General features: G+C 41.5%; 2 protein-coding genes across 5 annotated transcripts in view; both read right to left on the reverse strand.

The window, feature by feature from the left end:
• Window positions 1-27,649, reverse strand: part of AFF1 (AF4/FMR2 family member 1) — a 203,408-nt gene that overhangs the window by 109,374 nt on the left and 66,385 nt on the right. Inside the window, exon 1 of one of the 4 annotated variants that reach the window (XM_035004570.1) lies at window positions 21,030-21,630. The exons of the other annotated variants lie outside the window; for them this stretch is intronic. Within the exon in view, the coding sequence (XP_034860461.1) occupies window positions 21,030-21,046 (17 nt within the window). The 5' untranslated portion in view covers window positions 21,047-21,630. Of the gene's footprint in view, window positions 1-21,029; window positions 21,631-27,649 lie in introns of those variants that run through there. 4 annotated transcript variants of the gene reach the window in all.
• On the reverse strand, window positions 1,011-3,906 carry LOC118010361 (60S ribosomal protein L10a-like). The gene has a single exon (XM_035004579.1). The coding sequence runs from the start codon at window positions 3,490-3,492 to the stop codon at window positions 2,917-2,919; it is 576 nt and encodes a 191-aa protein (XP_034860470.1). The 5' UTR covers window positions 3,493-3,906; the 3' UTR covers window positions 1,011-2,916.

Here is a 27,649-nt window from a genome sequence, read left to right on the forward strand (position 1 = left end):
CTCTTTCTCTCTGTCAAATGAATAAATAAAATCTTTAAAAATAATTTGTTTTTATTTATTTATTTATATTATTTAAAAATAATAACAAAATAAAATTTTTAAAAACCCCACAGTATTCAAGGGGCGCCTGGGTGGCTCAGTCAGTTAAGTGTCTGCCTCTAGATTCCAGCTCAGGTCATGATCTCAGGGTCCGGGGTTCGAGCCCCATAGGTGGCTCCCTGTTCAGTGTTCAGTGGGGTGCCTGCTTGAGGATTTCTGTCCCTCTCCCTCTGCCCCTCCCCCTGCTCACATTCTGTCTCTCTCAAAATAAATAAATCTTTAAAAATAATTAAAAAAATTAAAAACACACAGAAATGATACCTTGAAAGGAGGAAAAATAAAACAGGAATGAGTCCACTCACTCATCTTCTAATCCTCTTCCCACATACATACCAAAAAATAACGCTAAGATTAGTCCTATATCTTCATAGGGGTTTGGGTTACACAGACATATACACTGTCAAAATGCACCAAAACACCTAAAGTTTGTGTATTTCGTGGCATACCTTTTATGGTAGAAGGGGAAAAGCCCTGTAAATAAATACTTAACTTTAGTTAATGACATACAAGCTGAAGTAATCTGGGATCTGCAACTTACGCAAGAAGCATAAGAGATTAATGGATGGATATAGCAATGAAGAGATGAGTACATACGTGGTAACACAAATATAATAATAAAGTGTTAATAGTATCATCTGGGAATAAGGCTTTTTACTGTGAAATTCTTCCAACTTTCTGAATGTTTAAAATTTTTCCTAATACAGGGACGCCTGGGTGGCTCAGTTGGTTAACTGTCTGCCTTCACGCTCAGGTCATGATCCCAGGGTCCTGGGATCGAGCCCCATGTCAGGCTCCTTGTTCAGTGGGGAGCTTGCTTCTCCCTCTGCCTGCCACTCCCCCTGCTTGTGCTCTCTGACAAATATATAAATAAATAAAATCTTTTAAAAAAAAAAAGGTTTTTTTCCTAATACAATGTTAGGGGAAATAGCCACAAGAATACACTAGTAAATATGACAGGATCTAAGAGGCTGCCAAACACGAGGAGATCCCACACGGTTCCATCACACACATCTATAGACAAAACTTCAGGTTGAACGGGAAGTCTCTACCAGAAAGAGGTAAGGGGGTGGAGGTGCACCTGAGTGGCTCAGTCAGTTGAGTGTCGGACTCTTGGTTTCGGCTCAGATCCCGATTTCAGCCCACATCCCCCCACATCCCCACATTGGGCTCCATGCTCGCCAGGGAGTCTGCTAGAGATTCTCTCCCCCTCTCCCTCTGCCCCTCCCCACACTTGGGCACACACTCTAATAAATAAATCGTTAAAAGGGGGGCGTGGGGCAGTGAGAAGCACAAATTCATCTATTAACTAGCACAGTGGCTCCCTGAAAGGAAAGGACATGAAGAGTGGTCCTGAACTCTGTGAGATACCCGATGACAGCCGCTGCCGGCAGAACTGAAACAGCCTGAGCGTACGTATGCCTGCACGCTGCAGTTTATCTGTGTGCGCACACCAAGCAAAACCTTACCTTGCTCTTTCAAAATCTTCCGCTTTTGCTCTATTGAGAAACTACAAGGGAGCCAGCAGAGATACATACGTGCATTTGGAGGAGGACATTTCAGACTCCCATTTGGAAAGCTTTTAGGGCAATCTCCTTAGCAGCCACTGTGGAGACTTAATTCACCTTTCCCTCCCCCTCCTCCAATCTTCACCTTTGTGTTAAAAAAAAAAAAAAAATCATTGTTTTTCCCTATTTGAGAACTAAATTGGTTGTGAGGTTTCAGAAAATTAATCTTCTCCAATTCTTGTCCTACTTCTTCATGTACAGATTTAGTGCCTATAAAGGAACCACCGGAATCACATTTCCTTCTTCATATTTCAAAGCGTTTTTCCTGCAAGTCCTTCCCTACAAAATTACCAAGCCAGAAAGCTTTGGGCTTTAAGGAGGGCCTGATTCTATGGTTTCCCTAGTTTAAGTTACATCTGATATCTAAGATACAAAACGCCCAGATTTTAGACACGCATTTTACACAAGTAAATCTGTAATACAATCGGTGGTTACCTTATACCTACCAATCTCCCTTTCTGTATATTTTCTCCCTTGAGTTAGTTGAAAAGTGCTTCTGCAATCAACCTCTTCCCTGCCAGATATGTTGAGGACCCATGTCACTCAGAATTCTTCCCTTGCTCCTTTAAAAGGCTCGCTTTAGTTCTCTACTAATGGGCTCCCTCACCTCTGACCCCTCTCTATCACCTCCTGCTACAGAGCAACCGAATGGAGACGGCTGTGTGTCAGTCTCTTACTGCAGCTTTGCTAAATTCGGGGAAGGCAGAGAGGAGGATGAGCAATACACAATAGGATGCAAACACTCTGGTTACCAGCATCGTAAGCTGGTTAAGGGCATGGTCTCTGGAGTTAGGGATGGGTTCATACATGGACTCCACGACTTTCTAGTAGTATCCTTTGGGCAAGTCATTTAACCTGAATGTCAGCCATTTTATTTTATTTTATTTTTTAAGGGCAGCACTAGGATTTATTGAACTGTGCCTTAATACAGGAGCTGGGGCTTGCCCATGGTGCTCTTGATGTATAAAGCCCGGACGTTCTGCCAATTCTTCTTGAGCAAGGACACCAGGAAATTGACTGCTAAGTGGATGTTGTACACAGGCTCGTCATCTGTCATCTTCACATGGCCAACAGCCACTGCCAGACACAGCACCTTCTTCATCTGGAATTTGATGGTGGACTTCACTTCATCCACTTTGGCCACCATGTTCTCATTGTGGGTCAGCAAGGAAGGGAACCTGCCAGCCTTATTCAGGCCTGGGCCCAGGATTCGTGGGATCTGCTTGATCAGAGATTCTTTTTTTTAAAGGTTTTATTTATTTATTTGAGAGAGACACAGCGAGAGAGGGAACACAAGCAGGGGGAGTGGGAGAGGGAGAAGCAGGTTTCCTGCGGAGCAGGGAGCCGGATGTGGGGCTCGATCCCAGGACCCTCGGATCATGACCTGAGCCGAAGGCAGCCGCTTAACGACTGAGCCACCCAGGCGCCCCTTGATCACAGATTCTGAAGCCAAAAAGGCATCATACTTCTTGGCCAGCTTCTTAACTAATTTCTTATTCTTGTTGAGTTTCTTCAGTGCCTCAATGTCCATGTGGGGAATATCCACTGCCTTGGCCTCATCACAGTGCTGCTGATACCCCAAAACACATACAGAGAACTTGGGGCGGGGACTGGACTTAAGCCTGACGGTGCCCGAGAAGCGTTTGTCCTTCTGAGGGTCATAGTTCTTCAGGCTGATCTGCAGCTCCACCATCTCCAAAAACTTCCGGCGCTTGCGCTGGTTCCCGTGCAGGGCTTCCTGCACCGCCTCGTACAGGGTGTCTTGGGAGACTTTGCTGCTCATGGTTCTTCGCGCCGCAGTAACCAGAAAAGAGTGAATGTCAGCCATTTTAAAAAAGGTCGTGGCAATCCTGGTACGGATTCCCTAAAACTAATGTGAGGTTTAAGTGAGCTAATGCCTTGTAGTACCATAGTAAACTGAGAGCACTCAGGCGAGCAAGAAAGGAGAAATCTGAAAATGTCTCCAGATGCACCTCCAGCTGTGCTCTTCAAAAAAACCTCAGGTTTTACACTTTCCCAATTTGCAGCTTTTATCTATCTAAGCCTTTGTCCTCCCCACATCCTCTCTGCTTCAACAAATCCTTTCCTCACCACCACCCACTTCCATTTCTCCCTTTCCTACAGGGCTGCGTAATCCACATGGTGCCCAGCAGTGTCCCGCACACACACGTTGCGTCCTAAACAGACTTATAACTAACCCTTGGGGCCAGCACTGGTTGAGCTGGAGTCTGTTTACAACATACTGATGTTCTCTGAGGCACAAATATGCACATACCTATGAACTAGGAGGAACCAGTGGAGCAGGGGTTCTCCACTATGGCACTATTGATATTTTGAACCGAATAATTCTGTGTGTCAGAGAATGCTGTCCTGTGCATCGTGAGACATTTAGCAGGATCCCTGGGCTCCACCTTCGGTGATGGAAGCACACTGTCTTCCCGGATGTGACAATCAATTATGTTTCTAGACTTTGCCAAATATTCCTGTGGGGGGGGTGGGGGCTAAAATAACCTCCTCCTCTTTTCCCTGCCTCCCCGGCGTTGAGAGCCACTGCTGTAGAGAACGAGAACTATTCCCCAAGTCGTGGCATTAGTTTTCTACTCTAGCAGCAGTCACAACAATGCGGCACATGAAAAACAGACGCGGGAACTCTTTAGCTACGTTTGTGCAAGGCACCTTCGAGATTCTGTCACTACTAGCTATGGCGGACAGGGTAAGTCACAGACTCGAAGCTCTAATGGTACCAAAGGTTCAGAACTGCTGTAAGAATGAAATGAACTAACGCATACACATGCGTGCCCAGTGCCTGGCCACGAGTTTAAGTATTCACCACCTGTGAGCTCTTATCAGTAAGTATATACAGCTGAGTGCAAGTGCTGGGCATGACAGCGCAGGCCTGGGCTCTCCCCTCACCCATTCTTTCCATGTTCCTCCCACCCAAATCCCGCAGGAGGAGGTAAGATAATTCAATACTAAACAGCACCAGGGGCCCTGGAGCTGATAGCGTATGAAGCGGGATAAGAGAACAGAAGAAAAAAAGGAGAATCCAAGAACAGCAGGAAAAGTGTGGCGTCCTGCAGGAGAGGCAAAGGGGTGCACACATTTTCCACTAAACAGGAAGCGGCAGAAGGATGCCTGGTTCATTCCAAAATGGGTTTCTTATAAGGAAGCAGCATCCTGAAAGAGGATGAAGGGTACAAGGGATTTCACATCTTCTATCCACAGAAGTTCCACCCACGTAATTCTCCCTTTCCAAATATCATAGGAGTTCCCTGAGTTAGAAATACCCCCATAGGGCGCCTGGGTGGCTCAGTCAGTTAAGCGTCTGCCTTCGGCTCAGGTCATGATCCCGGGGTCCTGGGATTGAGCCCCATGTCGGCTCCCTGCTCATTGGGGAGCCTGCTTCTCCCTCTCCCACTGCCCCTCCCACCCAACTCGTGCTCTCTCTCTTTCTCTAATAAATAAATAAAATCTTAAAAAAAAAAAAAAGAAAAGAAAAGAAATACCCCCATAGCTGCAAATAGCTGCACTGTCTCTCCTTAATTCCCCATGTGGTAACCAAGTTGTGGGGAAAAGGTACTTCCCAGTGCGGGGCATTCGGAAATACTGACCTCATGTTTCTTCACCCTGAGAGGAATTTTACACATACTATGTTTCCCTGCTCTCATCTCGTTCCCTTTTCCTGTTTCATACACTTCAGTTAAAAGACACACACACACACACACACAGTCATGTTCCATTTTCTCCATCCTTCTTTTCCTCCATTAGTAAACGAAGGCGCACTGATCATACAGGTAAGTGTATGAAGGACAAAGCTGACATTTATGTGAAAGTCTAGAGTAGATGGGTAGAGGCTGTGTGCCAGCTCTGTAACCATGATAAGTCAATCACTGAGAGTCAGTCACTTAATCTCCATGAGCCTCAGTTTCTTCATCTGTACAATGGGAGGGATAACCCCTGCCTAATAGATTCAATGACATCAAATATGCAAATTCTTGGTTCAGGGCTCAAAACGTTAAGAGAATGCACAATAAAGGATTGCTATTATTATATACCAAAATTATACACGTCTGTGTCCTTCAGAGTACCCAAAGTTTACCAACAGAAATACTCCCAAGAGAATTCATTTTTTCCACCTTTTCTTCCTATCAAACCTAAAGGTCCCTTACAGCACTCATTCCTCCCACCAAAAGAACCAACTTAAGCAGAAGATAAGCTGTCTTATTGAAGCATGGTTCATCTGCTTTGTTTAATCAATTGCACTGTTTTCCATTATTGTACCACATGTTTGACATTTTGGCACCGTAAGTGAAGAAACATTCTGGGTTCAGCCTGGGGCCTAACCTTCGTCACATGATTTTTGTTGCTGCTTCTGTAGAATTTTTTCTGTTTTCCAAACCCATTTCTGGAAGAAAAGCAGTCTGTAAATAGGAAACCATGCATGCTTTCTTTTTAAATACCCAACATCTAGAAATAACATCTACTCTTACCAGCAATTCAACTATGAAAACATAATGAAAGAAATGATTTTTGAATTAAATAAGAAAGGTTTCTCTCAAAAAAAAAAGTGGCTCTTGCTGTCCTAAAGTTTGGGCACAATTTTTAAAGGAATTCTATAAAAATATAAGATCTGAATTTTCTATTCCTGATAATCTAAACAATTAAAGTTTATAAAGTTAAAGACAATTGCCAAAAATCTGTTTATTTCCTTGTCAATTTTAAAATGAGATCGCAAAAACAAGAAATGCAATTTTTCATTGGCTAATTTTTTTATTTTTTTCTCAAGATTTTATTTATTTGACAGAGACACAGAGAAAGGGGGAACACAAGCAGGGAAAGTGGGAGAGGGAGAAGCAGGCTTCCCGCCGAGCAGGGAGTCCGATGCGGGGCTCGATCTCAGGACCCTGGGATCATGACCCGAGCCAAAGGCAGACGCTTAGGGACTGAGCCACCCAGGTGCCCTCCTTGGCTAATTTTAAACTAATATTTAAAAGCACAATGAGGGGCGCCTGGGTGGCTCAGTCGGTTAAGCGGCTGCCTTCGGCTCGGGTCATGATCCCAGGGTATTGGGATCGAGCCCCACATCAGGCTCCCTGCTCGGCGGAGCGCCTCCTTCTCCCTCTCCCTCTGTCTGCCGCTCTGCCTACTTATGCTCTCTCTCTGTTAAATAAATAAAAATCTTAAAAAAAAAAATGTAAATGTATAAAAAAAATTAAAAAAAAATAAAAGCACAATGAGAGGGCGCCTGGGTGGCTCAGTTGGTTGGGCGGCTGCCTTCGGCTCAGGTCATGATCCTGGAGTCCCTGGATCGAGTCCCGCCTCGGGCTCCCTGCTCGGCGGGGAGTCTGCTTCTCCCTCTGACCCTCCCCCCTCTCATGTGCTCTCTCTCAAATAAATAAATAAAACCTTTTAAAAAAAAAAAAGCACAATGAGAAATAACCATTTCAGTCTGCATTAGGATTCCAACTTCTATTGAGGCAACATGTGTGTTCTGCGTGAGCATGCGTATACACGTACCTGTGTGTATGAATAGAAAAGAAAAAATCCTAGGTCTTCAATATTTAGTTTGTGAGCTATACTAGTTCTTCTTCAACTATGACAGTCTTATACATAAACACGAATGAGTGAAGCTCATAAATATGGTATTCAGAGTAGTTTCCATACCCAGGATCATGAACAGACCGTAACACCTATCTGTGGCAGTGTGTTAATATCTGTCACTTCCTTGGCTCCTAGCACAAGGTATAAAATAACACCTTGCTTTAGTCAATATTAACTAGGCTGCTTTTGGCTTTTAAAAATGTATTTTTTAGCATGGCATTTCTAAGCATAAAAGAACTGAAAGGCTTATGTTCCTCTTCAAATTTAAGACAAAATGACAATCTTAAAAAAAAAAAAAATCACAACAGCCTAAAGTAACCCCCACCTCATCTTCTCCCCTATACATTGAATAAATCACCTATCAAACATATATCAAGAATGATTCAGGGCGCCTGGGTGGCTCAGTCGTTAAGCGTCTGCCTTCGGCTCAGGTCATGATCCCGGGGTCCTGGGACCGAGTCCCACGTCAGGCTCCCTGTTCAGCGAGGAGCCTGCTTCTCCCTCTCCCTCTGTTGCTCCCCCTGCTTGTGCTGTCTCTCTGTCAAATAAATAAATAAGGGCGCCTAGGTGGCTCAGATGGTTAAGCGTCTGCCTTCAGCTCAGGTCATGATCCCAGGGTCCTGGGATCGAGTCCCACATCGGGCTCCCTGCTCCTTGGGAGCCTGCTTCTCCCTCTGCCTCTCTCTCTCTGTATCTCATGAATGAATAAATAAAATCTTTAAAAAAAAAAAAAATAAAATAAATAAATAAATAAATAAATAAAATCTTAAAAAAAATAATGATTCAAAATGCGGTAACATTTAATGTATAAAGAAAAGAACAAAAAGAAAATGGTCAAGTTGTTGAAAATTATGGAAGATGTTTCTCTTTCATTTTAATTAGTTAACATTAATAAACTGTTGCTTTTGTTTTACTGAACTACAGAATATTTTAAAGAGTAGAAATTGTATCTATTATGGTCAAGGAAAAGTGAATGAAAAAAAGTCTGCTCGGAAGTGAGGTCCTCTCAGGGCTCCTGCCTAGCTCAGTCAGTGGAGCATGTAACTCTTCATCTCAGGTTGTTGAGTTCGAGCCCCACGCTGGGTGTAGAGATTACTTAAAAATAAAATCTCAAAAAAAAAAAAAAAAGAGAGAGAGAGAGAGAAAGTTAAAAAAAAAAAGGAAAAAGAAAGTGAGATCTTCTCTACAGCAATAGAGACTACAAAATCCTCCTGCCTGAAGTCCAATGTAAGTCACCTACAAAAATATGATGCCACTCCAGAGAGTTAGATTAACAATGCATTCATTTGGGACAAAAGCAAATGTATATTTTCACTTCTTCCAGGAGAAACTGAGGCTTTCCCAAATGTCCCCAAGATAAACAAGTGGTGTCTGGCTAGTGATTCAGGAGTCCCTGGCATTCAAACCTACTCTTTTCCATTCCATGAAAATTTGCAAAGAACACAGTAATCCTGTCTAAAACTTTAATACTTCTGAAAAACAGGATGAGGTTTTTATAGGAAGTTATCCCATTAAAAGGCCACTAGCTTTTTTTAACAAAATACTCAAGTTGATCTTGAAAAATATCCATGAAAATTCCATAAGCACGAGTAAAGGAGGGAGATTGGCTCTATCACATGTTAACACACGTTATAAAGGTGCAGTGATTGAGTCTGAAAATGGCTCTTGAACAGAGAGAACAGAATGGCTACTTCTGAGGGAGAGGAGAGGGCTGCAGAACCCTCACTCCTCAAACCAAAATAAAATCCACATAGATAAAAGATAAAAAGATAGCTTTTAAAAAAATGTATCACCAGTACTCAAAGAAACCTTCTGGAAGAAGACTTAAGAAAGTAATACTTTGGGGCGTCTGGGCGGCTCAGTCGTTAAGCGTCTGCCTTCCACTCAGGTCATGATCCCAGGGTCCTGGGATCGAGCCCCACATCGGGCTCCTTGCTCCGCAGGAAGCCTGTTTCTCCCTCTCCCACTCCCCCTGCTTGTGTTCCCTCTCTCGCTGTGTCCTCTCAAATAAAAAAAAAAAGTAATACTTTGAAGGGGGGCAATTTAAAATGAAGACATAACAATTATGAATATCTGGGCGCCTGGGTGGCTCACTTGGTTAAGCAACTGCCTTCGGCTCAGGTCATGATCCTGGAGTCCTGGGATTGAGTCCCGCATTGGGCTCCCTGCTCAGCAGGGGGTCTGCTTCTCCCTCTGACCCTCCCCCCTCTCCTGCTCTCTCTCATTCTCTCTCTCAAATAAATAAAATCTAAAAAAAAAAACAACAACAAACAAAAACAATTATGAATATCTATGCAACAAAAGCACCAACATTTGTAAAGCAAAAACTTCAGAAGATTATTAGGAGAAAAGCTCAATAATTGTATCAGACTTATTTTATCTCTTAGTATGGTCAAAAATAAGAATACAGAAATGATGTAAGACAGATCTAATGTACAAAAACCCACGTTAAACTCTGGGCCCTGAAAATAAAGAATATACATTCTTTTTATATGTTCACAATACATTCATAAAATTATCATATATGATGCCACAAGAGATCCACAACTAAATATGTTTATTTGAAAAATAACTGTAAAACAGAGGTACAAAAGACATGAGGTGATGATAATGAACGCAGGATTCCTGAAGTAACTTTATGTAATCAAACACAGCTGTGATGCCGGCAGAGGTAAGAACTTTCAGTTCCTATAGTAGTTCGCTGTGATCACATTTTTTCAAGAAGCCACAGAATCCCTTGAGAAAAAGGTAGTTAAACCAGCTGCTACTTCCTAAAATATCCAAGGTAGAAGATTATCTATTTCCTATTTCTGAGACACTGAAAGAACTCCACCTTCCACTGTGTTTTCATGTTTAATTATCTTCAATGAGAAGTTCGTTCCTGGGCTTTTCCTTAAACCCCGTAGCATATATAATTTATTAATTCAAGATCTGTTTTCGGCAGAGGTGGAGGACATCTTTTACCACACTTCCTATAGCAGTCTTTCACATGCATAAAAGGTTGCTTTGTAAATTAACCTTTGTATTTAACAGCCAGGCTAAATATGCTCCTTACTGTCTAACTCTTCACTTCCTTATGACTGGACTCACTGAGCTGGGACTTCCCTACTTCCATCGCCAATCCTTATTTGATGGCTTTCCAAACTAAGAAAAACGTACTCTGAAATTTCTTTTCCACATGTTTAACTTGTTTATATTTACGCACCAATTAAGGCAAACTCTTTGAAAATACATTCTCTATTTTAAAAGTACAATTTGTTATGGAACTCATTTTGCCTTTACTAAAAACAAAAAACAAAACAAAAACACAGGGCTGTTTTGATAGCCTTAATCCACAAAAATAATTTTTATTTCAAGAAACTGCCACATGGCAGTATTTCCTAAAACCACATTTGCCCTGTTTAAAAATGCCACCCTTTCCACTATCATCACTTATTTCCATGTATATTCTGAAAGGGCAGTTAGTTCTAACACACATCATGACCCGCGTTTTCTCCACTTCAGGTCAACTTTGTCAGAGGTCCTTGTGGCTGACGTGAGATCAAGTTCCACACTCCATTACTCTCTGTCACGACACCCCATTTGTTTTTTGTCGTAGTGCTTTAACAGTTTGTGATTGTTTCATTGGCCAGTTTGTTGGCTGAATTTCCTGTCCTCTACCCCCCCTCCCAACCAGCTAGGAGCTCTTCTTCATGTGGGGAGACAGATTTGTCTGAACCAGCTTCGAGCCCTGCCCACACTGTGGCTGGCTCTCAGTGAGCAATGCGGCATTCATCAATACATAATATGGATAATATTAAAAGCACTGTTCATGTATGTGAATTGGCCACAGTCATAAAGCTATTAATGCTGATATAATCTTTAAAAAGGGTAGGTAAATTCATACCCAGAAGCAGTGAATTCCAGTAACATGCCATAATGTTCTGAAGCTCCAAAGCTGAAAGCACACTGGGTAGGCTCATTAAAGGCAGCCATGCAGGAGACAACGAACCAGGGTCTCCCAGCTCTTTTACAGACAGACTAGCAGTGGGAGTGCTGAAAAGATGATTCGCTTTCACGACCATCACACACCCATCTAAAGACAATTTCAGAGCATTTCATGAAGTATTTTTGGTCATAAAATAGATCTATCTTTTCCTGAAGTTTGGAACACACACCACTGATTGGGGGCATATGGTCACCACCTTCCCCTAGCAGGACCCAAGTTTTAAAGATAATTTCCAGAAGCTCCACTCAGATAACCTATCTCTGCTTTCAAGACTGCAGTGAATGGGAACAGCTAATTTTTGCCTGAATGTTTTTATTAAAAAAAAAAAAAACACATTTAAATGAAAATTTCTAAGGCTATTTTTCAGTTCTGAAATAAAGGATTTATATATATATTTATATTACATATAATTATTATATATTTATATTATAGAATTTATAAAATTTTATATATATACAGCTATTTGCAGTGAGCTGTGTTGGAAAATTCACTTCCTACTTTGACAAAAACATGCATTGATACTTTAAATGTTAATTTGGTTTTCTTTAAATAGTCTTTGATACAAGTTTCTTCTTCAAAAAGCCCAACCAATTTTAGAAATACTGTATTTTCTATGAAAAAAGTTGTGTTTTTAAGCCACATGTATTTAAAACATCGCATTATCTTTTAATAATCAAATGCAAAATTGATCAGATCTCAGAACCACCAGTTCCACAGCCCAGCTGACTCGAAAGATAGCAAAATAACTTGCAAAAAATTGACTGAATTAGGTCACTTTAAATATGGGCTAGGGTGGACATACAGTCTGAAAACAGTTTAGTGGTTTTTCCAAAAGTGAGGCATAAAACTATCCTAGGACCCAGCAATCCCACTCTTAGGTATCCAACCAAGCAAAAGGAAAATGTACGTCTACATAAAGACTTGCATGCAAATGTTCTTAGGAGTATTATTCATAATGGCCACCCACCCCTACTCCGTGGGAGTGGGCGCGCACACACACACACACAACCAGTCTATCATATTCAGACAGAATACTATTCAGTTATTACAAGACACAACTGATACATGCTATGCCATAGACGAACCTCAAAAAAATTATGTAAGTGAAAAAAGCCAGATGCAATAACCCACAAGGTTCCATGTATGTGAAGTACCCACAAAAAGCCAAATTTACGCACAGAAAGATTTTTGCATGGGACTAGGAACAGGGATTACACATAATTGGACATGAGAGATCTTACTGGGGAGATGTCCTAAAAATGATTTATGATGATGGTTGTATCACTTAGTAAAGTAAAAATAATTGAATTGTACACTTGAAATGGGCAACTCTTACTATATGTAAAATATACCTCAAAGTTGTAAAGGAAAAAAACACTTGGGCTAAGAAAAAGTTCATAAAATGAGAAGTAACATAAGAGATAAAAGATCTGGGTGATAGTGAATGTATCCTGATTAAAGCAAGCTAATCCCCTCCCCTCCTCTCCTGTCCAAAGAGTCATTTACCAAGCTACCAAAAGACCATGTAGGAGTAAAGTTTCTAGTCCACTCTTCAAAATAATAGCTAACACCAACACCTTGGAGGTACCACCAGGATATGGGTGACCTCAGGAAGAAACCAAGTTTTATTCTAGGCTTATCATGAGAACTTTTTTCTTTTTTTTTTAATTTGACAGCGAGAGAGGGAACACAAGCAGGGGGATGGGAGAGGGAGAAACAGGCTTCCCGCCGAGCAGGGAGCCTGATGCGGGGCTCGATCCCAGGACCCTGGGATCATGACCTGAGCTGAAGGCAGACGCTTAATGACTGAGCCACCCAGGCGCCCCGAGAACCTATCTTTTCAAAGCCTACAAATTAAGTAAATCTAATGATTTTCACTTTATCCTTAAAAAAACATGACTCTTAAGAAAAATACAAAGCTGTTTGTAAGACTAAGGCACCTGTCATGAAATTTAAAAACAAAACCCCCACACTATCAGCAAAATGATAAAAAATTCTCAAACTCAATCTTTTATTAACTTCCAATCTAGGGAGCTTTTTTTTCTTTTTTTTTTTTCTTTTTGGTCTTCTGGGCACAGTTCCCACTTAAAAACAAAAAACTGTTTAATCAGTTATTCTGAATTATACTAAAAACAAGTGATACGACAAGCAGACAACACTCATCTCTTTATTCTTTCCAACATTTTCAGCTAGAAATTGATTTTGGAAACAAATATAACATACTGGGTTCCACTGTATCTTTTTACTATGCTAATGTCAGTAAATGTGACTGCCTAATTTCTTTCCTGTGGTACAAAGTTTATATTTACACAGCTTTTTAAAATGGGAGAGTTAGCACAAATATGGTTTAACTCTAAAAGGAAGTGAGGGGGTAAAGGGAGAGACACCAACTATAAAATAACAGAAAAACCTAATTCCTAGAAGTGTAATTGCAGATCAATGTTACTTGGAAAAAAAAATGAGTTAGCTATGTGTTACTGTCCAGAATTTTGTACCAATAAATACCCCCTTTAACAAAACTTTTAAAGTATTTAAAATTCAGCATGTTAACCCAAGAGGTTCTGTTTTCCTTTTAAAAAAAACCCCACAAAAATCGTAGTATTATGGACTCATGACAGCAAAAGCTACCAACTTAACTAGATAGGCCATCTTACTTAGAAATGTTTATGGTAAAATACTAATTTATCAATCAGGAGAAAAAATATGTAATTTCAGCAAAACTAGGAAACAGGTTTCATTCTTTTACACAAAACAATGGGAACTGGTTAATTTCGTACCACTTTCCAAAAATTCACATCCAGAGTAAATCAGGTAGACCTGCATTTTTAAGGCAACAAGAATAAGGGAAGCAATTTAACAAGCTATCCAGACGCACATTATCCAAAATGAAAGTCATGTGAGAGGCCAGGCTCTGTCATGACCACAGAAACATACGTACCAAATCAAAATTTAATTACACTGCAGGACACCGTTTGTGAATTGTGCTACATATTTTATCAACTGCTCCCCTTTGACAGGACAGTTTCCTGCAGGAAAGTTCCAAGAACTGAAGAGTTACGACACCCACATACCAGAAAGTGTTTCCTGAATTTTGTTACAGGAACTGACATCTGCTATAATTTGAATATTTACTTCCCAGTAGGAGGAGCCCCATGTAAAATTCTGTTGAACATTATTTGTTCAACACAGTAGACACAGGCAATGTTTTGTTTTAAAAACAAAACAAAACAAAACCACCACCACCACCTTTCAGTTTCATAGAGTCTGGATATAATTGACCAATTCACAGTTGTAACTTTTCCCCTGGGAACAAAAACATCTGCCACCTGATAAACTGGGGTATGTGTGGTAGAGAGTGCATTTGTAGTTTGGGAGGCAGCCCAGAGTGGACAGGAAAGGGCAAATTAAATAACCAGGTCCTTGGGAAGAAACAACTGTTAAAAAGTGCTGCACGATCAAACGTGGGCTTTACTTCTTGGTACCTTCCTTTTCCTTTTATTTCTTAAATTTAAGTGCACCTGGAGACTTCAGCACTTATAGTTTGTTTTTTGTTTTAAGATTTTGTGTTTATTTATTTGAGAGAGAGAATGAGACAGAGAGAGAGAGCATGAGAAGGGGGAGAGTCAGAGGGAGAAGCAGACCCCCTGCCGAGCAGGGAGCCCGCCGCGGGACTCCAGGATCATGACCTGAGCCGAAGGCAGTGGCTTAACCAACTGAGCCACCCAGGCGCCCTATAGTTTGTAACAGATACATAAATTTATAGAGATGGAGATCTATTTTTTCTACCAACCTCTTGTCTATTTCAATGGGGGAAGGAGAACATGTGTATATATGAGGGTATATTAAGTCAAAATGTAACTGCATTGCACGATATACTTTATATATCTCTCACACACAGACTCCATTTCACAAAAGGTAGTAGGGTGGGCCTCTGGCCTCAGAGAAGCAGATCTCCACCCAAGCTCCACCCCAGGCCTGTCCAATCAGAATCTTGGGAGGTGGGGAGTAGAATCGGCACATTGGCAAGCACTCCTAGTGATTCTAGTGTCTAGTCAAGTTTGAGAACCTTGAACTTAATAGGACTACATTGCATCTAAAATATTCTTTTCTTTGTCTAATTGCCAATCCAGCAGGAAGCAAGAGTGAAAAGAAAGGCAAGATCATTTGGGGTAAAATACAGGCAAGCCAGTGAGTCAAGAGTCACATCCTTAACTCTCCAGCCCACCCAAACAAAGGATCATGTGGGCCCACAAGTCTCCATGTATTCATTATCATATGAGCCATTACAGAGGAACAACAATTCTTGGTACTTTTAGAGTGTGGTCAAACTGTGGGTGTCCTTTGGAGATACAATACTTAATTCCAAAGTAATGGCCATTTAGGTGTCAACAATATATATTTCCCCCTTCAGTTAGCTTCAGTTCTTTTTGACAAGATGTCCCTACTGGGATTCCTCTTAATATATTACACCTGACATCAAATTACTGCTTGAGTAATCGCCCTAAGAATCTGATCGTTCAATCAGGTTAAATTAAAAACAAAGCCAATAAACCATAACAAGAAAACACATTCACCAGAGAACAAGACTTCCAGGATTAAGTCTGCTGGCTTTGTGGCCATCAGGTTAAGCTTTAACTCAGTGTGGATAGCTTGGAAAAGGGAAAAGTTTGCACAGAGGAAAGATTCTCAACACTGATCACTGCCAAGACAAAAAGTCAGCACTTGGGATTGTTTTGAAGTTAATTTTTACTTTAGGGTCTCTAGGGCATTAACACCAAGAGTTATCTTATTTTTCCCCTGAAGGCCTGAAGCTAAGCTCCACCTGACACATTTATAGTTGAGCAAGATGTTATTGTGCATTCTACTGCTGTATTATTCTGAGCAAATGAATACATGTATATTCATAATAAAATTAACAATCTGAAGCAGAGCTAAAATACTACAGCTTTATCTTGCCCAATTTTTTTTTTACTTACGTAAAAAAGGTAATCATTTAAGCTGCTGTAAAAGTTACGCACACACCCTATGCCAATAAAATGTAACTGAACCACAAGAGATTATGATATCCAAGCTTGTTATGTTTGTACTTCTGAGCCAAGAAACTTTGTCCTAAAGATGTAGACTGTATTTCCAACTAGTACGGAGGGAAAATCAGAATACGTTACTGGTTGTAGTTCTCACTACAACTCACATATAGGACTTTCTCTTTTAAAAGACAGATTTGGGAATTAAGTTTATTTGCCAATCTTGGAAAACAAACGAAATAGAGAAATTTCCTAATAGAAAACAGTAATAAAGATAATTGGCTTTATAATTCCTCCACTTTACAGCAATTGGGTAATATATATAGATTTGGATGCTCAAACCAAAGGACAGTACCAAAATGAGATTTCCCTCTTATCCATGATTAAGATAACATTTTTCATTACTGAGAATACATGACATTTAAATTGCTTAAATGCAGCATTCTCTAAATTCCATTTTCAAGAGTACAGAAGCAGCTATTGAATACCTTTTCATGCTCTCGTATAGAATCCCCTAAATCTCTTGAGAGATCACTTGCGTTAATGTTGCCAAAGAACATCCCCATAAACCAGCTGACTGAAAAAAATGACTCAGTTCTCCTCCTTTATCTTGGAAGAAGCTGTAGTCTGTGAGTCAGGAAGCTCAGCTGGCTCTCAGGATGAACTAGAAGGAAATCACTTAAGAGACCTGTGTTTCTCTTCTGTCAAGGACACTGTTCACAATGGCGTCATAGGGGAAAAAATGAAGACATTCACTGGGTCAAAATACTGCATAAATTATTTCCCTCTTGAAATCACTGCTCTGAACTGCACTTTTCAAAATACCATAGCATTCTTCTTTGATATTTGCTCATACTCAGAGCTTCTTTGCTTTCATGAATTTTCTTCCAAGGTAATCAGTAGGTCACAAATCAGGAGGGCAGAGGACAGAGCAAAACTGATTCTATACCAGTTTAAGAGCAATGCTTTTTGCAAAAAAAAAGGGGGGGGGCAATGCTTTTTGCAATGGAAAAATTTCCCTCACCAAAGAGATCCACCAAAAACTGGCTTCATAATAATCTTGGGAATAATCTGACTTTGATTCATTATTATTTTTTAAACTTCATTAACATTAACTTCAGTCAAATTCAAACAAAAACGCTGTGGGAGAACTGACTACACCAATTTTCTTTTGCAATTTGTCTGAAAGTGCTTTCTTCTGAGATGTGCTCAGCCACCAGATGCTACTCTCCTACAGAATTTCAACTCTCCCACTTCCCCTGGAAAAAGGGGAAGGCAGGGCTTCTCCGGGAGCACAAGGTGCATTTTAAAACTGGTTAATCCCTGGCAGTAGGTGAAGGTATGTATATATTCCTTTCTAGAATTCAAAGATTGCTTCAATGAGGGGTTTAGCAGAGATGAGGAACCAGACAAAGCCCTCCTTTCTGTTTTATCCATCAACACACTCCTCAATCTAAAGCAAGCTAATCCTCACAGAAAAGCATAAATCTTCAAACTATTGAGATTCCATGCCCACCCACCCCCCTTCCCCATCATAGGCTTGCTCCTCTCAAAAGAGGGCATGCCAGGCTGTATACTTCTATAAAGTATTCTGTGCCTTAGATCAGAGTTTGGAAACTAAAGCCATGATCTGTAACTATTTCACATTAAAGAAAGCAAGTTTGTTATAATTCCCATCAGAAAGTAATCAATGTATCTGTTGTGTTTACAGGTTCTAATCTGAGAGCTGAGGCATAGTTTATGTCCTGCTTTAACTGATACTGCATTTCTAAGTGACTGCCTTTCTCCACAACTCGAATGAACACTCAAACCAAATATTAAATGCTTTCAAAAGACTGACCCAAAATCTAATTTTTAAAACGTAGGCAAACGTGACCTCTCATTCAACAGATGTCTCCCACTTCTGGGAGAAAACAATGAACTACAAAGCAAAACAAAATAATCAACTTCCTACTTTTAGGTGCTTTCTCCCCTACTTATAGGTTTAAAATGAGGGAGGGGGCTGGTTAACTTCAATTTATAATGGTTCACAAGCTAAGAAATAGGTAGTCCCTCCCTCATTCAAAATACTTCTAGCTTATGCGGGAGATACCAAAAATGTGAGACAACATCTTAAGGAGCTGACTATAGAAAAGGAATACACTGACTAGCCTACTCACATGAAAAATTAGTCATATACCAACCGTAAGTATCAAATGGAAGAATATTACCTTACAGCAATGACAAACAATGACAGAAAAGTGCTATGGCCACCTCATGTATTCACTGTCAGTGCCACAAAATTCACTTTCATCTAAGTTCTCATCTACCTCTTCTACTAAGAAAAAAAAAAGTCAAACTATTTTAAATAGTGCACAATGAAACAACCGTGTTTAGAACAAACTGAGCTCTGAATCTTAAGGGCCAATGAGTCCAACAATCCAAACTAATTGTTCCGAGAGCAAACAGATACTGTGAGTGGCACTTGGGCAAGATTTTACTATCCTAGATTATAAATCAGAGGTGATGGTTTTGTTTCTCTTAGCACTACTCTCAACAATTTGACCCAGCTTGAGGTTTCCTCGAAATCCAAAAATATGTGCGATCTTCTCTTTAGATCTCAAAGATTATCTACTGTCCCACAACACACAATGTCTAGGGGCGCCTGGGTGGCTCAGTCGGCTGAGCGTCTGCCTTCCGGCTCAGGTCATGGAGATCCCAGAGTCCTGGGATCAAACCCCACATCACATTGGGCTCCCAGCTCAGTGGGGAGTCTGCTCCTCCCTCTCCCCCTGCCCCTCCCCCCTGCTCATGCTCTCTCTTTCAAATAAATCTTAAAAAAAAAAAACACCACCACAATGTCTAAATGAGCACAGACCACATTCCAGATGTAACTGTAGAAAGTGAATATTTACAACTTGTGAGATACACTCCTATTATGCAGGCTAAGAAAACAACAGCCATCATGGCCCTGTGGCTTTGTTCCTAGTTCAAGGGCATGTCTGAAGGCCAGGTATAAGAGCAGAATATATACAGTCCTCCTGTTTCAATTGCTAACAAGTTGAACTACCATATCGATAATTCAGATTTTTCCATTTTGTAGCAAAGCACTTTTAGCAGAAATTGCTTTTTGGACACTTACATTGAGGCTTTGCAGTTCCCTTTTCACACCTCCCCTCAGGATTGAAGGGAAAGTCTGGAAGTAAGGAAATGCTGCTCAGCAGCTCCAGTCAGGCACTGCTCCACCTATGTGACCTCAGGCGAGAAACAGGCTGGCTGGGCCTCAGTTTCCTCAACTATAAATGGGAAAAATAAAAAGTACTTACCTATTTAAGTGACTGAGAAGGATCAAAGAGATAATCCAATTAAGGCAGCTGTGCCTGGCACACTGCATGCAGTGTCCAATTAGCTATTATCTCATTTTATTCTTAGTTTAAGAGCTGAGGCATTGAAATCACTTGCACCTGAGTTCAGATCCCAGGCCTGTATTATTGAGTTCTGTTGGATAGTATTTACTTAGTTTCTTAAGATACTAAGGTATCTTAATCTAAGGCTTTATTCCAAAGACCCCCTTGGCAGTTAAATTTCATTAGAGGTTAGCAAACAAAGATGCCACTTTTGCTTCTCATCTAAGTTTTCCCACTACTTGGTCCCAAGAACCCCTTTCTTAGAACAACCAAGAACATGGGGCAGGGGATAAACCACAAGAGTTGAGAGGATTAAATATATAAAGCAGATGGTGCACTATATGGAGTAGTTGGTTCTCTTCCTAGAAAGTTCTCTTAGGAAAAAATCTTGAATTTCAACTTCAGCACTGGGGCATCTATTTCTTTTAGTGGTACACCTGGGTTTTCAGACCTGAAACATAGTTAGCCTTCTAAGACATGCCCAAATCACTGTACTACATCAAATATCAACTCGAAGAGCCCTATTACTTTAAATAGGTGACACCAAACTGCTTTCTAGTAAAACTAAAAGTTAAAAAAGAACTTATTATATAACTCTAAGTTTCCCTTAGCGCCAACTGCTGTCACAACTAAAATGAACTCACACACAACAGTCTCAGTCGTGTAATGATCACTGATGCCTTGTCATCACTCCTTAACACTCATTACAAAAGAAAAAAAAAGGGGGGGGAACCAACCATGGAAAGTCAGAGCTTGAGGTTCTTACAATAGCGTTCCTCTGACAGCAACTGCAGTTCATTATCCTCTCCCCTCACCAACCCCGGTACATTCCCAGTCTTTGCCTACTCAGCAGATTGTCCGCAAGCTGTGCCGTTTTATGTGGAATACATTTCAGCAGTAAAATTTTCGATCACCTTCTCCAAGGCGAGCTGTTTTTACATTGATTTCTAAAATTCCGATCAAAATACTAGCTCCCCGCCACCCCCAAATCCGGAGAACCAAAGGGAGGTGCACAAAGAAACTAAATTAAAATTCGGGAAAGGCAAACAAGTTAAAACAACTTAATTCCTCCGAAAATAATTATTTTGGAAGACGGAAGAAATTTAACTTTTAACTTTAACTCAACCCCTCTCCTCTGCAGGAATTATCCAGTATGCTCTCCCAACTGTTTTTTTGTTTTTGTTTTTAAATCTGACGTTAAGTAGTGACCCACAGCATTGGGAATGATGAGAAAGCAATGACAAAGCTGCTTCCTGCCGGTCTTCCTCGCAGCACCCCAACCCTCCCTCCCCCACCCCTGCCCGCAACCTTCAATTCCCCTAGCCACAAACACATTTTAAAAAGTTTCTCTCGGTGCCCTGCTTACCTTGACTGGGCTGCCATAATTCAGTTTAGGAGCTCAAGGACTTCTGTCCATCGGAGCCTTCAACCCGCGGCCCTTCTGCCAGCGCCGCGCTCACCATTTGCCGGGGCCGGGCGGGGACCGTCTCTCCTGCGCGACTCCCCGGTGTTACGGGACTACCTGCTCCCGAGCCCGGGCGTCCTCAGCGCAGCCTCGGGCTCCGACCGTATTGGCTCGCACTAATCCTGATGGACATCCGGGCACTGGGGCCTCTGCAGGCGAACTACACTTTGGACCAGCTCGGGGAACGTCGCGTCCGAATTCAGAGCCAGTGAGATCCCTCGGGGCGATTTCGCAGAAGGGAAACCCAAGAAGCCCACGTCCACAGCCCACCAGCGCACAGCTCCCACCGGGCGGCACTAGAACTCGGGCCAGCGTTAGAAGAGAAGCGAAATCGTCTTTTGGCTCACTGAAAGTTGTCCGAGTTCGCCTGAACACCCCCTGTCAAGAAAGTTCTGGTGGTACGGTCCACCTCCTTAAATGGGCACGGCGCTCCGCCAGCCCGAGCCGGAGGCTGCGCCGAGCGGGGGCATCTAGTCCGGGCGCCGGCGCAGCCCTGCTTGCTCGCTCGCTCGCTCGCTCGCGGCCGAGCCCCGCCTGCAGGCTCCTGGCTAGTGCTCTCTTGCCAGGTTTTAAACAATGTACAAACACACCGCGGGAACACACAGTACCCGGCCGCTCAGAACTCCAGCTCCAATTTGAATATTTGTTGAATATTGGGCCCCAAGAGGCTGCAGTGAGCAAGGAATAAAACCACCAGCAGTAAACCACGGTCGCTACTTTAGATCATTCCAATGCTTGCGGTCAGGAAATGTGCAACTAACGCACCCTTGTTTTACTTTGTTCGCTTTCAGTTTTGATTTCATTACATTGAGAAAACATTTACAAAACGCCCTTCCCTTTTTTGGACAACATACAGATTACAGAGTAAACAGTAACTCATTTTGGGGTTGGCATTTAGAAAACAATCACTGAGGATGCAAACCAACAATGTAGTAAACACTATGTAAGAAGTACAAACGAGAAAACGGGTCGTACTAAGAGCACCAGGGAAGGCATTTAAACAGTGCCTAAAGGTAAGCAGGACAAACCTCAGGTGGGCAGAGAGGGAGGGAGGCTGTGCTACAGTATCTCCCGGGGATCCAGCAGCACAATGTCCGAACTGGAAACTCTTAAAAGAATGAATGCCTGTCCTGGACACTCCTTAGTTCTACCTGGAACCGTTGCAGCGTTGTCCACCTCACGAACAGATAGTCCAGACTGTATTACTAACAAGCCACGGAATGGACGTGTTGACCTCTGGCAAGAAAAAATACGATGCTGGGAGGAAGGCCCAATGCATCTTTATGTGTGATTCTCAAAGTGTGATTAGTGGACTCCTGGGAGTCCCCAAGAACTTCTCAGAGGTCAAAACTATTTTTAGAGTAACACGAAGATATGATCTATCTTTTTCACTGCGCTGACGTTTGCACTAATGGTGCAAAAGCAATTGTGGGGTAACTGCAGGCGCCTTAGCACCAACCAAGGCAGTGGCTGCAAACGGAACCAGTGACACCGCATTCTCCACCACCACACACTAGCGGTTAAAACAAGGGTCCTTTAAGAAGGTCCTTAATGAAGCAAGCAGTAGGAATTACTACTTTTGTCAAATCTCAACAAGGCCTCGAGCAGAGGTTTTTGACTTTGTGACGTTGTGACAAAATGAGAAGTACACACGAACCACTCTGCTCCTGCAGAGTGAAGTACAATCGTCTGGAAGAAAAGCACGTGTGTAATTGAGTTGCGAGATAAACCAGCTGTTTTTTTTTTTTTTCCCACGGACTACCATTTTTACGTGCAAGAACAACTGATGAACTGTGGTTTTTCTGACTTGGGTTTTTGGCAGTCATTTTCTCAAAAATGAACAAAGTGAGTCTGTTTCCTCAAGGAAAACAATTGACAGTATTTATTGCCAATGATAAGATTTGAGCTTTCAAGCATTCTGGAAAACTTTACATCTGCCACTGTGAGCTTTATAGCTTCCCAATAATTAAAAGACTTTTTCCAGTGAGATTGAAGGAGGACCCAGTTATAGCCTTGACTGACTCCATTTTGCCTTCAAATCTGTTCCTCTTAATTGTTGTGTTTCCCCCCCTCCAGCTTTATCTGTTAACTCAGGCAAGGGACCCAGTGGGCAAAACATCCAGTGTTGGAAACCGAAACTACCCCCTCAAGAAACAAGGGCTGGCTGCCCTGACACCAGCAAGACCCTGCAAGATTGACCCCCAAGAAATAATCAACCTGACCTTTTGCTGCTCAGCTGCAGAGTACCCACCAATCTTGGTTCTGCGTTTTCCCTATATAAACTTAGACGTATTCTCAGCACCTTGGAGACAGTTCTTAGGACATGAGCCCACTGTCTTCCTGGTGCTGGCTTCACTGAAATGAATTCCTTTCTTGTTTCACCACCCCTGGTCTCTAATCCTTTAGATTTCGTTAGCAGTGAGTGGCAGAACCTGGTGTGTTTGCCGCCCAACCCCCCCCCCCCCCCCCAGGGGTCAGGTGCTCCTGCACCCTTGGCCTCCAGTAACACATTTTCTGGTGAGCCGGCCAGAAGCTGTGCTTCCGTTTTGTCCAGCCCTCTTGGGATCCCCGGATGGAGCAGCTGGAGGCAGGGCGCTCAGGGCTCGCCCGTTCATTTCCCAAATCAGGGACTATGATGGGTGGGCGACAACCACTATGGACCTCAGGCAGGGAGAGTGAGGAGAACAGTCCCTGACAGCTGCGAAAACTTGTTTTGGGGACACTCCTTTTCGCTCGCCCCAGATAGGCACGAACTGCCTTAGCCACGTTTGGCGAAGCAGAGAAATGAACTGAGGGTAAGTGGGCCCTGAAAGATTTGGTTCCTGGTATAAGTTCCTCCTTAGTGCATGCTGGACCCTGTCCTTCCCTAGTTCCCTGTTGTCTGAGCTCCTGGGAACCATTTTGAGCTTGCGTGGCTCGTTCATATGATTTGCAACAAGGAATTTATAGAATTCATCATTAGAGGTACCATTAGAAAAGGACAAGGGACGAGTGGCAAGTAGGGAAGTCAGGATATGTGTTTGTAAGATCTCTTAAAGTTTGTGTAAGAATGGGAAGTGCTATTTCTATACCCTCTCACAGCCCCCTAAGGAGAATATTGGCTGACTAGTCTATTTTTAGCTATGAACCTATGACTAAAAAGAAGATGGTATTTTACTGTTCCACCACGTGGCCTGTGTATATGTTAAGCTCAGAGGAAAGATGGTACTGAATGGCTCTCTTAGAGTTCTTCCTACCATTCAGTGACCACCCCCAAAGAGGGGGTTTTGATTTGGCTCTCTTAGCTTGTCTAGAAGCTGTTTGGTTCAGCCAGTGAAGCCCCGACTTTTGGGAAAGAATGAATGCTAACAGAGGTACTCTGAGCTTCATTTAGTGTTTCTTCTGTGTTCTTTCTGAACCTCTGCCTAGGAAGATGGGAGATACTTCTGTTTCCAAAGAAAGTTCATTAGGACATATTTTGAATAAATGATGTAGAGGGCTAAAAAGCAACCAGAGAAAAAAGTCTGTTTTGCAAGGGCAAGAGACAGGAGATGGAGACAAAGGAATGTTAGTCCAAACTTTGAATCTACCTCCAGCCTTGCTGGGGGCACCCCTGCCACCTCTGCCACCACCTCCCCCACCCCCTCCTGTTCCTACATCACCACTCGTTTGGCTCGCACACGTGACTCCTTCGTTATCCTTGGTGCTTCCGGTGCCAAAGCACCCCAAGCTTTGGGGCCCCCTCTATATGAGGTTCGAACTGAGGTAACCTCCCAAATCCGCATGAAGGCGTCCAGGGGCTCCCCTAGACTCAACCCACCCACTTCAGATTTCCCCACAGGAGCCCCAGGGAAAACTGACAGTGGGGAACAAAGTGATGAACTGTTCAGTGGACACAGGTGCAGCACACCCAGTATCAAAGCTAATGCAAAGCTGTTGGTTTAATTAAAAAAGACAGGTCTTTAGAGTTATCAGAATTAAATATAAAACTCATCCTACCAAGGTTTATTCAAGGTCAAATAAGCTCATGTTATCTCTGTTGCAATTTGTCAGCAAAAAGATGACTCAAAGTGATGGCTAATTTAGTCTCTCATGAAGTTTTCATGGGTAATTGTTAAAAGCAAGTAGATTTTTAAAAAGGTTTATAGGTAAACTTTTTTTGGTAAGATTTATTTGAGAGAGAGAGTGAGAGTGCACTCAAGAGGGGGGGGGGGAGGGGAGTGCAGAGGGAGAGCAAAAGAATCCCCCACTGAGCCCGGAGGCAGCCATGGGGCCTGAGATCATGACCTGAGCTGAGATCAAGAGTCAGGCGTTTAACCAACTGAGCCATCCAGGCGCCCCTATAAGTAAACTTTTAAATAGCTTTCGAAATCTTTGGGTAACCTAACTTTGAAATTCCGTTAGTTAAGTAACAAATTGGTTTGAACTCATTGTATATGCAAGTCTTTTCCAAATAAAATAAAATACTGAAACATTAATTACTAGACACAGGTTTATCTGCTTTTGGCTTCTTATTACAAAGAAACTAAAGATAGTTGGGTCTACTAGTAAACATATTTTATGCTTCAATGAAAGTTGTACTATGAAAAAACACGTTCCTAAAAATTATGAAATATATTCATAAATTTGCCAACCTAAAGAATTCTGGTGTAACAGTTCACAGTCAGTCACTAAAGTTTTCACTGGAGACTAAGGTTTCTAAGAGTCAGAATTCGGATACACGTAATTAAGACTGCTAGACATGATAAGGAGAGCCACTCTCTATGTAGGGAAAGTAAGATGTGTTTTTGATAAGAAAGGTTAGGAGAATGGGAGTACATTTTTGCTGAGGAAAAAGAAAGTAATTTTGTCCCAGAATGAGACTGGTTAGAGAGAGAAAACTTAGGATAAAATATGAATCTAAACAAAAACAAAAATCAAACCCCTGTGGAAGGTTTGTGAAGGGGAATCTTTGGAAAACAGTTTTGTGCGTGTTCAGGACTAAGATTGGAATGAATGAATTTTAAAAGAACACTGGTATAAGATTGGAATTTGGGGGTTTTTTTTCTTTCTGTTAAAATGACAATGTTTTCTTAGATTATTGGTCTACTCTTGATAAGAAATTATAAAGTTTTTTTCTTTATCTGCCCAGAAAACCAAAGTTTCTAGATTTTGTCTTTATCAGGTCTTTGATTACTTAAGGTTAAAATTTCTCATTATTAAAGGAGCTAAGTTTTGCTAGCAACTATGTAACCTTCTGTAGAATCTCTTATTGCCACTTTGATTAAATAGATAATTAAATGTTATGTTTTATAATGATTTTTAATTCTATCTAGGCATGTTGCTTTAAAACCTGAGGTTTTTAAAAAAATAAATTAAAAAAAAAACCTGAGGTTTTTAACAAACCTTCCCCAAAATTCAAATTCTAAGTGAAGTCTTTTTGACTAATTAGGCTTGTTTATTTAGTATGTTAAGTTACATGGGAAGCATTGTCAAACAAATGATGATAAACCTCCTTAGGTTAAATTGCATGGGCAAATGCTATAACTGTCCTAGAAATTTTTTTTTTAAGATTTTATTTATTTATTTGAGAGAGAGTGAAAGAGAGAATGAGCAGGGGGAGGGGCAGAGGGAGAAGCAGGCTCCCCGCTGACCAGGGAGCCCCGATGCCAATGCCCCCGATGCTAATAAGATTCCCGATTCCCGGACGCCGGGATCATGACCTGAGCCAAAGGCAGATGCTTAACTGACTAAGCCACCCAGGTGTCCCTCTGTCCTATAAATTATAGGAAATTCTTAAAGTTTTAGTATGTCCCGGCATAAGGTCATCACTTGACATTCTACTTATTGAAATGCCATGTGCTGCAGAAAGAACTGGATCTCCTTGTCAACTGCATTATAATGAACTCTCATCAGATCTTTAACCAGGTCCATCTTTGAGCCTTTTGTCATTTACAATTATTGTATTTGATGCTCTCCCAAAACGTGTTTCATCTTCAAGGAAATTCATGAAAAGGACTTCTGACAAATACAGGTTTCTTATATCCTTAAGATCACAAAACTAAACTGCGTAAGAATTTCCAAAACTAATGGAAACGTAGCATTCAAACAAAACAAGATTTAATAACAAGGAAGTGAATGAATTGAGGAAGATGATTACAGTTTTTATGACTCTCCTTTGAAACAATGCTGGTTCTCTAATGTTTGCTCTTCCAGATTTTTTTTTTCCCTTCCAGATTTAAGGACATTTTTTCTCTTAAAATATCTATGACTTACAGAAATATGATAAAATAGTCCTTTGTGAGCAAATGGAAACATTAATCTTTTCTCCCTATCTGAACCCTCTAGAATTCAGAAACTCTCAGTGCGTATTCTTTCTTTCATAACAATTATAATTGTTTACATAAGTTCAGTAAGAATCTGTTCTCCTTATAACGGAACACCATTGGAAACACTGGTTATATTACCAAGGCTTTGAGTGGAATGTCATATTTGAGAGAGACATACATAGACTCAGATATGACCACACAGCTTTAAGGAACTGAAATTGATTTTATGGAGCC

The sequence above is a fragment of the Mirounga leonina genome, unplaced genomic scaffold (genome assembly GCF_011800145.1).
Source record: "Mirounga leonina isolate KUSES-001 unplaced genomic scaffold, KU_Mleo_1.0 Mir_129, whole genome shotgun sequence".
NCBI lineage: Eukaryota > Metazoa > Chordata > Mammalia > Carnivora > Phocidae > Mirounga > Mirounga leonina.